Below are 13153 nucleotides of genomic sequence, written 5' to 3' on the forward strand. Positions count from 1 at the left end.
TATCTGGTGATTTGTGTATGTTTATTAGAGATGTCACAGAAACAGGGTGAGGGTGCCATTTTTCCAGAGACTGGGTATGTGCAGTAGACTCCAGCATAATGCCAGAGACAGAGTATACTGCATCACTGGAGATGAGAAGGCCTGATTGGAGCTTGTGCATGGACCCCCTCTTCTCTTAAGCTGCCTCTATGATGAATAATGAATTGAAATTGTGGATCCATTCATGTAGTGGGCAACATTAAGTGTATATAATGGGTATGCTGTCGATTGTCAACACTGACAATATTGACATTCATAATATCAACAATTAATATGTCTATATAGTTAAAATGTTGACATCTTAAATGTTGACACCTTGAAAATGTTGGCATAGTCAAGGTTAGGTAGAGAGTCACCTAATATATGTATAAAGGGATGCTCTTTGCTTTATCATTATTAAAACTGAGACAGCCAATATACCATAAGACCTATAGATGTGTCCTCATCCATCCAAAAAGCCATGCTCTTCACGTCAGGTCCTGTAAGACTCTGCTAGTGTTGGACTTCTATTTTTGCCGAAAATTAACCTGACTCGGACGCACCAACAGATTGTTTCATTACATGTGACTGAGTCTCTGAGAGATTGGGCAGTTTCATTACATGTGACCGAGTCTCTGAATTTGCATATGCAGTGCTACAATGTAGCAGCCACAACTTTTTTCTAACATCTGTTCCATTATGCTCTGTATACAGACTCACACACAGGGCCAGGCTTCTCAGCAACCTAGGCAAAAGTTCAACCTACTGTCCACCCCCCCCCCCCCCACACTGTCACCAATACCCACTTTCCTACCCCTTAGGGCATAGTTGCCTAACATTCTGGAATGGCGGGGAGGCTCCCAAAAATCAGGTGGTCCTCCCAGCCCCCCAAGAAGGTGGGTATGTCCCCTGCTTTCCCTGTAGGCCCCCCTTTGCCGCCCACAACAAAGTACAAGGAGGAGGATGCAGCAAAGTAGGGAAATATGCCCCAAGGGAAAGAATAGAAGTGAAGTCTTAGAGGTTCCACAGCCACTACCTACATTAGGTACAACAAGGATCCTCATAGACATCATTGACTTTTTGATAGGCAGACTTGGTTACCCCTCCAGAGCCCGGTGCCCTAGGCAGCTGCCTAATGGTAGAGCAAACCCTGCTCACACACAATGTACAAGTGTTGCAGCATGACATTGGCAGAGTTGCACAGTAACTGATGGCTCGCTTGTGCCAGGAATCTGGCACTGTATAGAGTATTCCGACTATGAGGTATGTGCACATAAGGCAAAAAAAAACCACAAACATGGTAAAAGCAAAAACATTGTCATTAGCAAAGATGGATCATTAAAACTCCTTTACTTGAAAACTAATTTTGTGCAGAAATCATTCCTTAGACTAACAGAATATGAAGTGTTACAGAAAAGACCAGTAAACTCCATTGCTTTCAGATTGCAACAACACTGTAGTTAAAAGATGAGAAAAACATTTTCTATGACAGATTATTTTATAGCTTTTAGCATATCTCAGTAATGATACATTTTAGTAATGGCATAAACAATATATGTAGTACATTCCATGTAAAGTACTGCATATACTTTTTATAAAAATCTTTTCTCTTAAGTAGAAATCTCATACATTATCTGTTCATTCCTGAAATCTATGAATATAATTCAAATAGAAATTTAGTAACATGCTCTAAAGCTGGGTACACACTAAACAACAAATGAGTTTTCAGCATGGATTGCTAACTTGAGAAAGAGCAATTGCTGTGAACAAATAGCCCAGAAAGAAAGTAAAAAACACCCATTGCAGAAATTGTGTTCGCATTGCAAATCATGATCTATTTTAAAAAACCAGAACATTAAGGACATTGGCTTAACAATAGCTCCGCAGACCCCGCAGTGGCTTGGAGGCGATAAGTATGTTTGGGCGCTCCAGGGTCTGCGGAAGCTATTGTTAATAAGACTGCTGCTGCCAAATCTGTTGCTGCTGGCCTGCCGGTAACAGCAGAGCTTCCTGCTGTCTGCAGTCCCGCGTCTCCTGCTCCTCCTGTTACAATATCACTTGTAAAATGGCTTCCCCCTTCAGAGCAGACAGTTATTAAGGATGCTAGAGGAGGCGGTGACCTCCTCTTGCATCCTAAATAATGGTCTGCTGTAAGGTGGCGGCCATTTCGTAAGTGACATTCTAACAGGAGGAGCAGGAGCACCGGGACTGCAGACAGCAGGTCCAGGAAGCTGGGACAGCTATGGAGCAGCAATAGATCGTCACCAGCGGCAGAAGATGTATCAGTGAGAGGGGAGGGTGCAGGTAGGGGCACACAAATTTTAGTGGCGTGAGGGGCACTTGAATTGTAGTTAAGCCACTGATTAAAGAGTAACTTCCATCTGAGGCATCAAAGACATACCCAATTCTGCTAAAGCAACAGGATGGAAGAGGTAATCGCTGTCCTCAAAGAGATACCTGAAAAAAAAAACCTTGCCATGACTTTCACTTGGGCAAACACATCCACAAAAACATAATGTTTCCTCCCCTAAATGCTGGCTTCCTATCAAAATGCTATTGCATTGACGAAGAATTCACACACAGAATAACTGCAGACGCAATGATAACAGTGTAATGATAATTGACCGGATTGCGTTTTTTCAATTCAACAATCCATGCAGAATAAGACCCATTGTCCTTACACGGTGCAATCTTGCTAAATATATCACTCAGTGGCCACATCCAGGAGTATGCTGTCTATATGTACAGTATCCTCAGATTGAGTTGCATGTACAGACGACAGAGGACATCTCTAGTGACCAGTGGAAGAGCGCATAGTTAATGATAGTGCATACATACTGTACAATATAACAAATTTGTTGTTAAGAATGGTCGTTATGGCAGTATTGTAGAAAATGTAATCTACTGTGTAACCGGCTTTAATGTGCCAGTAAGATAAAAACAAACGTTAATTTAGTTAAATTACATTTTTTTTATTATGTGTGTTTACGTATTTGATGTTATATTTTGTTTTGTTTCCAGCTAATAGCATTATAATTAAACATTCTTTTCTATAGACTGAACATGTGCTTTATTCATTTTCATATTTCTTTATGGTTAAGCCTTGCCAGCTTAGTTGGATTAGGATTTACAAATTTTAAAATTAAATTGGCACATAGATTGGTTAAATGCACTGAATATTCTTAGAGAATGTGTGTTATCCATTGTAGACAGGAGGCTTTAATAAAACATAAAAATAAAACATCCAATCAATATCTTAAAATGGATTTAATTATACAGCACAAAACTGTGAATAGCGGTGATGCACAATAGCTCTAGTCCCAGATGAAATAAGAACCCTCATATCTCCAACCACAAATAAGACATATTGTACAAACACTACACATTACTCCTACTCATACACACATGCATTAAAAATACTGCATGCAAATCTTGGTCTCTCTGAATTGTGTCTCTTGTCTTTGTTTCCAAGAATCTAGCATCACTAGCCAACATGCTTTTTCTGTATTTTAGAGAGGAAGTATGCAGTGAGCTAAAAGGGTGATTCAGAGTCGCTTGCTAAGCAGCATTCTTTCTTTCTAAATGCCACCTGCCGCCCGATGAATGCCCCCTCACCGCCAGCACCTCCTGTGTTGCCAGCATCTGCTCAGTAACATGCAAGGAGATGTGTCTGAGAACACATGCCTTCGCATGAGGTCGAAGGTAGTAAAAAATAATTTGATGGTCATTGACCTTCAAATTATTTATCTCTCCTTGGAAATGAAAACGGAATTTTATTTTTGCCGATACATGCTGAAGACAGGGTGGGCTAGATAACGTCATACAACGTCAGCGGCCTGCTATGAGCAGGGGAGTGCCCAGCGTTTTCTTGGGGACGCACATAAAAAGCCTCAGTGAGTGTGATACTCGCCGAAGGCATTCACACAGTTGGTCTGCACATTTACAAATACGCTATTCCTTACGATGTTCCTCACAATGTGCACACAATCTGTCGCACAACTCTTCAAGATTGTATATTCGTGCCTGATATTGTTCAGGTGTATGGCCAGTTTAAGGATTTGACAAAACCAGCCTCTAGAAAAAAACGCAGAATTGATTTGATTCCAGGCTATGATAAGAGCTTTATTTATCTCTCTTTTTTATGGTGGGCTTCATCTTTGAGATCTGTACCCAACCGAATGCCACAAATTTTCAAATGAGTTAAGATCAGGGGACTGTTTAGAACCAATTCAGCAACTTGTTGTTATGTGATGCACATAAGAATTATTTTCTCTAACGTTGTGATATATTTCTTCCATAATTTGAAGTCGTAAAACTTTTTTTTTTGTGTTGACACACTTAAAACATTTAACAATTTAGCTTTTTATGACCAATCGGAGAGCAAATCTGTAAATGTTAAGTGACTTTTGACACACCTAATTCTTTCAGCTTTTCAAAACAAAATAGAATATAAGATAAGGAAATCCTGAATAAACACACAATACAGTTGTTAAATGATAATTCATAGAAATGTATTTACTATAAAAGTATCACTACACATCAAGTAAGTGAACAAAGTGCACCAGCCTAATACCGGTATGTAGACAAGGAAATGAACGGTTCTATGTAAGTGGGGAACACTCATTTAAGCCCATATATTGCACAAATGTATTCATCTATCCGTCTTTATAAAAGCGGCTTTACATCTGTGCATAACCGTTTTTCAATGTCAAATAAAACTTTACCACTCCTTTGGCGGTGCCGATAGTTCAGATGCGTTATACTGGTTATCCTAGTGCTGTGACAGGAGACAGCTCTGCCGGTCATGTGTGCACATCACATGATTGGCGCACTGTTGTGATATGGGCTTGATCAGGACGACCTGCATACAACCTGATTGAATACAGGTAGTGGATCGGTCGAACGATTGTATACAATATATCTAATATATATATATGTGTAGGAAAGAGCTGCAGCATTCAAAGGGTCTTTTTGTATTTCTCTAGTAATTCATTGTAAGTATGTTGTATAACCCTGACGTTTCAATGACAATTTGGCTTTTTTATCAAGGTAAAAATTACACTGAAAAAAACCCAGTATGTATATATACTGTATATAGTAAGAAAAGCACGAGTCAAAGACCTGTACCGCAAAATAAGTAAAGCTCTTCCTCTTACTTATAATGCGGTATAATCTTTTTTCATCTTCTAAATGACATAGATGGTGAGCTTTAGGTCCTAAGCCATTCTAACACATGAGCCCAGGTATCAGTATGTCTTTCTGTTATATCACATAAAATTTTAATCAATGCTTAAAGCACAGAACCAAAAGCATTGTTTTACAGTATCTATGTATTTAGGTTTGGTTTCCAGCAGATGGCAGTAATTACATAACAAATTTGATACAAGCTATAGCAGTAATGAATTGATAGTGCTCGTACTGTATGCATGACTGCCATGCATTTCAGCAAAAGCTGGCATCATATACAAAGATATAAATACTATTCAAAATAAGCTTTATTTCTTTTTTTCATTACAATATACATTACTTTTCCAACAAAAATGATTTCAAATAATTTTCAACATATCTTTGAAAGTTTCCTTGTATAGTTTAAGAGAATATAAATGAGAAATACACCATACTTCTATCATGTAGAATGATATCATTGTATAAAACAGCTCTGGTAGACAAGATTGTCAGTCCTATGTTTTCATCCTCCTCATATCTAGTAACTGTACAATAATTCCTTTCCTCCCACAGCAATTTTCCAAGGAGCTTCGTCAGTGGCAGATAAATGTTGATGTGGCAAATGATTTGGCCTCAAAGCTTCTACGTGACTATTCCTCTGATGACACCAGGAAAGTGGAGCTGATGAAAGACAACATAAATATGGGTTGGACAAAAATAAATAAGAGGTATGATGTACATCAATTGTCAATTGCTCTGATTATACAGTGGGGAAATCTGAAGAAGTCTCTAGTATAGTAACTATACTAGGTACATCAACAAAGTAATACAGAAATCAAATAGATTTATTATTTATATATTCATTTTTATTTATTATTTTATTTTATCTTTTTATATAGTTCAACAAAGTCCACTGTGCTTTACAATTATTCAAATATATAGTTATTTGCAAAAGTAACTTTTGTTAAAGGTAGTTTATGCACTATTAAAATGTACTATATATGGCATGTTTCATTGCCCAGGATTTTTAGGATCTAAAATAAAAAAAAATTTCAATACAAGTTTTAGGATTTAATAGGTTTTAAAAATTTGTTTAGGAACATATGCATTGTATGAAAATAAAACACAACCATGCAACATATCATTATGTTTGAAACATTGCTCCTTTATTGCAGATGTGCTGTAGTGTCACTTACCTCTTCCACACCTGATGTGACGGACACTAAAAAGTTATTGTGGCTTCACGGGGATGGGGTGTGGCTACATGGGAGGGGCATGGCTAAGTGTACTGGCCTCCCCTTTCTGTAACTCCGGGGGTCTTGGAGATGCTGGCTGTCCCCCGAGACTGTATGTCTGCAGTGTCGTCTCGGGCACAAAGACAGGAGCCAGGTGCTGCACATAATGTTATTGAGCCTAATTCAGACCTGATCGCAGGACAAACTTTTTCTCAAAATTAGCAATACCATGTGCTCTGCAGATGGTGGAGATGTACCATGTGCAGAGAAAGTTTGATTTTGGGGAGTTATTTTGTTTCTGTGAAGGGTAAATACTGGCTGCTTTATTTTTACACTGCAATTTAGATTTAGGTATTAACACACCCCACCCAATCTAGCTCTAGCTGCACATGTTACATCTGCTCCACCTGCCATGCTCATTGTTTTGCCCATTTTGAGAACAAATTTGTCTTGTAATCAGGTATGAATTAGTCCCATTGTACAGCACTTCACTCCTTTTACTGAGCAGGAGTCAGTCATTTTGGGTCACCCATCGGTACCTTCGGATGCGGCCCGCAACCCCTTGTGCTGCCCCTGCAGTTGTATCCTGTTACTAACTTGCAGCGTTTGCTGCTGTGATGCGCACGCATCGTGGGAGCACTTCTGTATGCCACCTGAGGCTGCGATTGTGTGCGCATGCGTCTCGCTACTTATGCTGCACAGCAAGGATGTAACAGAACACAACTGTATATATGAATTACATATGAAATCGACTCATTCCACACATTTCCACAGTCAATTTATATAGTTTCAATTTAAGTTAGGTCTTGTTAGGTTCTAATAATCAAAGTAGGTAATTTTAGGTACTAGCACACAGATTAGGCCCTGTAGAAATTAAGGACCTTATTCTAATTCAATGTTGGACTGATGTTTTGCATCTTCACAGGTGCATTTCTGCACCTGTGCAGAGGCAGGGTGCAAGTTGGCATGGCAAACTATATGTTTGCCATCTCGATTGCACCTAGCAGTGTAGCCGAGGGGCGTGGGGTGATGGCGGGGGCACAGCCCATGGGAATGCCCAGCATTTCATGGGTATTCCCATGAAAACGCTGGGCATTCCCATGGTAATCGGCCGGTAACGCAGGTGCGGCAGGGTAGGCAGCTGATGTCAGTGGATGTCAGCTGCCCGTCTGCTTCCCGCACTGGTCGCTCACAGATCAGAGACACCATAGAGGTGTCTCTGATCTGCGGGTGCTGGAGAAATCATTCAATGGTCGCCGACCATTGAATGATTTCTCCCTGGCGGCAAATGGTTGATTATGCAAATCATTCATTCGTAGCCGTGCAGTAGTAGTAGTAGTAGTAGTACGTTTTTTTATAAGGCGCCACAAAGTGTCCGCAGCGCCGTACATAGCAAACAAAAAAAAAAACAAATTACAAGGTAACGTACAGGGTGTGTAGAAAGATACAGTATAAATAGGGGTATAGCTGGTAGAACTAAAATCAGCATCAGTTCAGAAGTAGGTGTCAAAATAGTCAAGGAGACCGAAGATGAAGTAGAGGAAGGGAAGAACAGGACAGGAGCACAGGTGAGGTAATGAGGTAGGGTGAGTACGTGAGGAAGGAGGGCCCTGCTCATAAGAGTTAACATACTAAAAATAGGTGGGTGGACGAACGAAATACAATAGGATAAGTAGGAACGGAGGGGAACGGAGGCAGGATAGGAGGATCAAAAGAGGTTAGGAGGAGGGATAGGCTAGTCGAAAAAAGTGGGTTTTGAGGGAGCGCTTGAAGGAGGTAAGGGAATCAGATAGCCTGATAGGTGGCGGGAGGTTGTTCCAGTGCAGGGGGGCAGCGCGAGAGAAATCTTGGACACGGGAGTGGGAGGAGGTGATTAGGTGAGAGGTCAGTCGGCGGTCAGCGATGGAGCGAAGAGGACGGGAGGGAGTGTGGATAGAGATCAGTGAAGAGAGGTAGGGAGCTGTGGAGGAGGAGAGAGCCTTGTAGGTGGTGGTGAGGAGTTTAAAGAGAACTCGGAAAGGAATGGGGAGCCAGTGAAGAGATAAACAGAGGGGGGGGCGGAGGTAGAGCGGCGGGAGAGGAAGATGAGCCTAGCAGCAGCGTTAAGAATGGATTGGAGAGGTGCGAGGCGGGTGAGAGGTAGCCCAGAGAGAAGGATGTTGCAGTAGTCAAGGCGGGAGATGACAAGAGAGTGAATGAGAATTTTGGTCGCGTCAGTGGAGAGGAATGGTCTGATGCGTGAGATGTTGCGTAGGTGAAAGCGGCAAGACTGTGAGAGAGCACGAATGTGGGGGGTGAAAGAGAGGGAGGAGTCAATGATGACACCGAGGCAGCGCGTTTGGTCGGTGGACGTGATCTCGGTTTCACCAATGCTGATGGAGATAGTGGGAGAAGAGGGGATGTTCGGGGGATGGAAGATTGGAAGTTCAGTTTTAGCCATGTTTAGTTTCAGGAAGCGTTGGGTCATCCAGGCTGAGATGGCCGTGAGGCATTCGGAGACCTTGGACAGAAGTGATGGGGATAAGTCGGGGGAGGAGAGATAGATTAGGGTATCATCAGCATAAACCAGAGAGGTGGTGTAGAGGGAGAAGAGGAGAGGGCCAAGGACTGACCCTTGGGGAACACCGACTGGCTGGGGGGTAGTAGGAGAGGAGGAGCTCGGAGTGGAGACGGAGAAGGAGCGATCGGAGAGGTATGAGGTGAACCAGGAGAAGACCGTGCCAGTGATGCCAAAGGAGCGGAGGGTGTTGAGCAGGAGAGGGTGGTCAACAGTGTCAAAGGCAGCCGACAGATCAAGCTGGATGAGGATAGAGAAGAGGCCTTTGGATTTAGCCGATAGTAGATCGTTAGTGACTTTGGTCAGGGCAGTTTCAGTGGAATGTAAAGGGCGGAACCCGGATTGGAGGGGGTCTAGAATGGAGTTAGCAGTAAGGTGGCTTAGGAGACGATTATAGGTCAGACGTTCTAGGAGTTTGGAGGCAAAAGGGAGGAAGGAGATGGGCCTGTAGTTGGATGGAGAGTTGGGCTCCAGATTTGTTTTTTTGAGAATTGGGGAGACAAGAGCGTGTTTGAAGGAGGAAGGGAAGATCCCAGAGGATAGGGAAAGATTAAAGAGGTGAGCCAGGTGAGAGCAGACTGATGGACTGAGACGACGGATAATATTGGAGGGGATAGGATCAAGCGGGCAGGTGGAGGGAGAAGCGGATTGAAGGATAGAGTGGACTTCAGCAGCAGTGGTGGGGTAAAATGAGGACAGGGGTTGGAAGGAGGGGAGTGGAGATGTAGGAGGGGAGGAGGGAGAGGGTGAGGTCATGGCAGCAGTGATGGCAGTCCTGAGAGAGGAGATTTTGGTTGAAAAGTAGGTAGCAAAATCAGCGGCTACGATGGAGGACGGAAGAGCTGGAGGAGGGGGGGAGAGCAAGGAGTTGAAGGTGGCGAAGAGCCTGCGGGGATTGGATGATTGGGAAAGGATGAGGGACTTAAAGTAGGATTCCTTGGCCAGAGCAAGGGCAGAGCTGAAGGAGGAAAGAATGAATTTGAAATGGAGATAATCCGCAAGGGAGCGTGATTTCTTCCAGAAGCGCTCAGCAGTGCGAGAGCACTTTTTAAGGAATCGGGTGATAGGTGAGTGCCACGGTTGGGGGTTGGAGCATCGAAGGGGGATAGAGGAGGGAGGGCAGGCAGAGTCCAATGCTGAAGATAGGGTGTCATTATAGAGGGAGGCAGCGAGGTTCGGGCAGGACATGAGGGCGATTGGGGCGAGAAGAGGACACAGCGTGTTTGAGAAGGCAGCAAGATCAAGTGTGTTGACGTTATGCCGTGAGACAATGCGCTTGGGAGGGGGGGTGGGAGAGGGGGAAGCAGTGAGGGAGAAGGAGATGAGGTGATGGTCAGAAAGAGGAAAAGCTGAGATAGTGTAGTCAGTAAGGGAACAAGAGCGAGAGAAGACGAGATCGAGGGAGTGTCCTTGGATGTGGGTGGGAGAGGTAGTCCACTGAGATAGGCCAAGAGAGGAGCAGAGAGAGAGGAGTTTGGAGGTGCCAGGATCAGCGGGGTTATCCAAGGGGATGTTAAAGTCACCAAGAATGACAGATGGCAGGTCAGAGGAGAGGAAGTGTGGAAGCCAGGCGGCGAAGTTGTCAAGAAATTGGGAGATAGGGCCAGGGGGGCGGTAGATTGCAGCGACACGGAGGTGGTAGGGGTAGTATAGACGGATAGAGTGAGACTCAAAGGAGGAGAAAAGGAGAGAGGGTTCAGGGTGAATGACACTGTGGGTGCATGAGGCTGAAAGGAGAAAACCCACACCGCCACCTTGGCGACCGTCAGGCCTGGGAGTGTGAGAGAAAGAGAGGCCACCGTGGGAGAGAGCAGCTGGAGAGACAGAATCAGAGGTGGAGAGCCAGGTCTCGGTGATAGCAAGGAGGTGGAATGCTCTAGAGATGAATAGGTCATGGATGGCAGGGAGTTTGTTGCAGATGGATCTGGCGTTCCATAGTGCACAGGAAAGAGTGGGGGTGGGTTGTGTATTTATGTGGATAAGGTTTTTGGGATTGCAGAAGCGAGGGGGGGTCATTGGGAGGGTGGGGGTGCGGGGGCGAGTGGTCAGGATAGGTATGGGATGGGAGGGGGGAGGAGCAGTTGGAGAAAGTGAAGTTGAGAGATTAACAGCCATGAGGAACCGAAGGTGAGAGGGTAGGTTAGTGAAAGCAGACAGAGGGATTTGGGAGGACAGACAGCGTCTGTAGTAAATTTGGTAGAAAACAGAGTGAGAGAGAAGGTAACAGGCAAGGAACTACTGTCAGAGAGGAGACCAGTGGGTAAAATCAGGTTGATTGAGTAATCCAATTAAGTATGAAACAACAACAAGTGAGAGGATGAAGGGAACAGAGAAGGTCAGAAGTGAGGCAAATGTGAGCAGGCGTGAAGAGGGAAACAGAGTGCAATAAATGTGTGGCAAAGATAAGAGAAAATAATAGTGAATGAGTAAAAATGACATACAATGTTGGAAAAATATAGATACAATGAATTAAATGTCAAAATTGAGCAACAGGTTACAATAGGATAGAAAGAAGATGAATCTATTACAATAAAACAGAATATGAAAATTTAGACTGTGTTCAAACTCACCTTTTTCAGTATTCTAACTCACCTGCTTCAGTTTCCAACTCACTTAAGTAATCAAGCTTCACTTTAGTAATGCAAGCTTTCCTCTCAATGAGCGAGGGGATTGCCCCATGAGAGGGGGGGCGGTGGTACTGTGGGTGGCGTTTGGTCCACACGCAATGCTGCAAAATTCGCAGCCTTGCATTTGGACCACAATAAGGTACTAAGTATGTTATTCTCTTGTACATAAAACATTAAAGGAAATTAAAATGTATGTATAATCGGAAATGAATAGGTAAGGAATCCTGGGCTTAGTAGAATACCACCTTTAAGTCTGCTCTGGGTTTTTTTCAATTACACAAGCTTGACTCTGAAGTAGTAGCATAAGTTTTAGTGAAAAGCCATACATTCTATAACATTTGGGATAATATTTTTTTTTTCGTGGGGTAAGGGATTTTTGGGGTTAATTTCCTATTCGCGAAGTCTGTTAAAAGGACATTAGTCACCATTTTTTATTTTTGTACGTATTTTAGTGGGATTGGTATTGAATAGGCCATTAAAATGTCCACATGAATGAGTTTGACAGTATTCTTTGCTGATATTACTCACATTAATAAAGATTTTGTTATGCTTTCTTGTAATCAAAGCAGGCCAGGCTCCCATTAAACCAAAGTAAATGTGGCCTATGTCAGAAATACAAAAAAAAAACAATTATTAATGTTGCCATATTTGTTTACCTCTAAATAGAAGATTTCAGTATAATTATAGAATATCACTAATGGGAAGATCTATTTTGCTGAACTCTTAAGCCCTGTACACATGAATTGATTTTTCCCGATTTTTGATTCGATTTTGCTTATAGAAGCAAAATCGAATCAAATCCTAAATGAAATCGAATGGTTTTTGTGTCACTTTCGATCTACATTCGATTCGATGCACGCTCGCGTTTTCACTAAATCGAACAGAAAAATCTACTGTGCAGCCAAGGAAATATCGAATGCGATCTAGTAAATCGAATGTGTTAATGTACCACCAGGGCCGGTGCAAGGCACCGAAGCGCCCCAGGCGAGTCGGGGTGGGGGTGCCCCGGTGCCGGGGTACCTGTTGCGCTGTCTGGGGAGCGGGCAGGGGGGTCCAGGCTGGCGTCTGACAGGAGCCAGTCCTGCAGTGGTGTCCTTGCCGCGCGGGTACCTCCTGCGGTGCTGAGTATAAAGCTGGCGGCGGTGGGGGGGCGCTAGTTAATTCTTATTCACTGAAGGGACCCCCCCCCACCGCCGCCAGCTTTATACTCAGCGCCGCAGGAGGTACCCCCGCAGCAAAGACACCACTGCAGGCTTCTGTCAGAAGCCGGCATGGACCCCCTTTGCACGGGGGGCGAGGGGCGAACTGCCGCCCTCCAGTGGCCGGCGCCCTAGGCAAATGCCTACACCTGCCTAGTGGTGGCGCCGGCCCTGTGTACCATGAATGTATATCAAATTCAATATCGAATTCGATATCTAATGCAAAAGTACAGATCTAATGCCAAATCGAATGGAAAGATCTAATGCCAGATCTAATAGAAAATCGAATCAAAAGCAAATCGATGTGTGTGTACAGGGCTTTACTTTTTTTTTTTTTTATTTACTAGAGAC

At 43.5% G+C, this 13153-nt stretch overlaps 1 protein-coding gene across 13 annotated transcripts in view; it reads left to right on the forward strand.

The window, feature by feature from the left end:
• Positions 1–13153, forward strand: part of DMD (dystrophin) — a 1973025-nt gene that overhangs the window by 1344000 nt on the left and 615872 nt on the right. For all 13 annotated transcript variants that reach the window (XR_014470468.1, XM_083174338.1, XM_083174337.1 and 10 more), the window contains one exon: positions 5758–5912. Coding sequence is in view for 12 of the 13 variants with exons in the window: in XM_083174338.1 (XP_083030464.1) it covers positions 5758–5912 (155 nt within the window). In the remaining variant the exon portion in view is untranslated. The remainder of the gene's footprint in view (positions 1–5757; positions 5913–13153) is intronic.

The sequence above is a fragment of the Crinia signifera genome, chromosome 2 (assembly GCF_055691185.1).
Source record: "Crinia signifera chromosome 2, ASM5569118v1, whole genome shotgun sequence".
Classification (NCBI taxonomy): domain Eukaryota; kingdom Metazoa; phylum Chordata; class Amphibia; order Anura; family Myobatrachidae; genus Crinia; species Crinia signifera.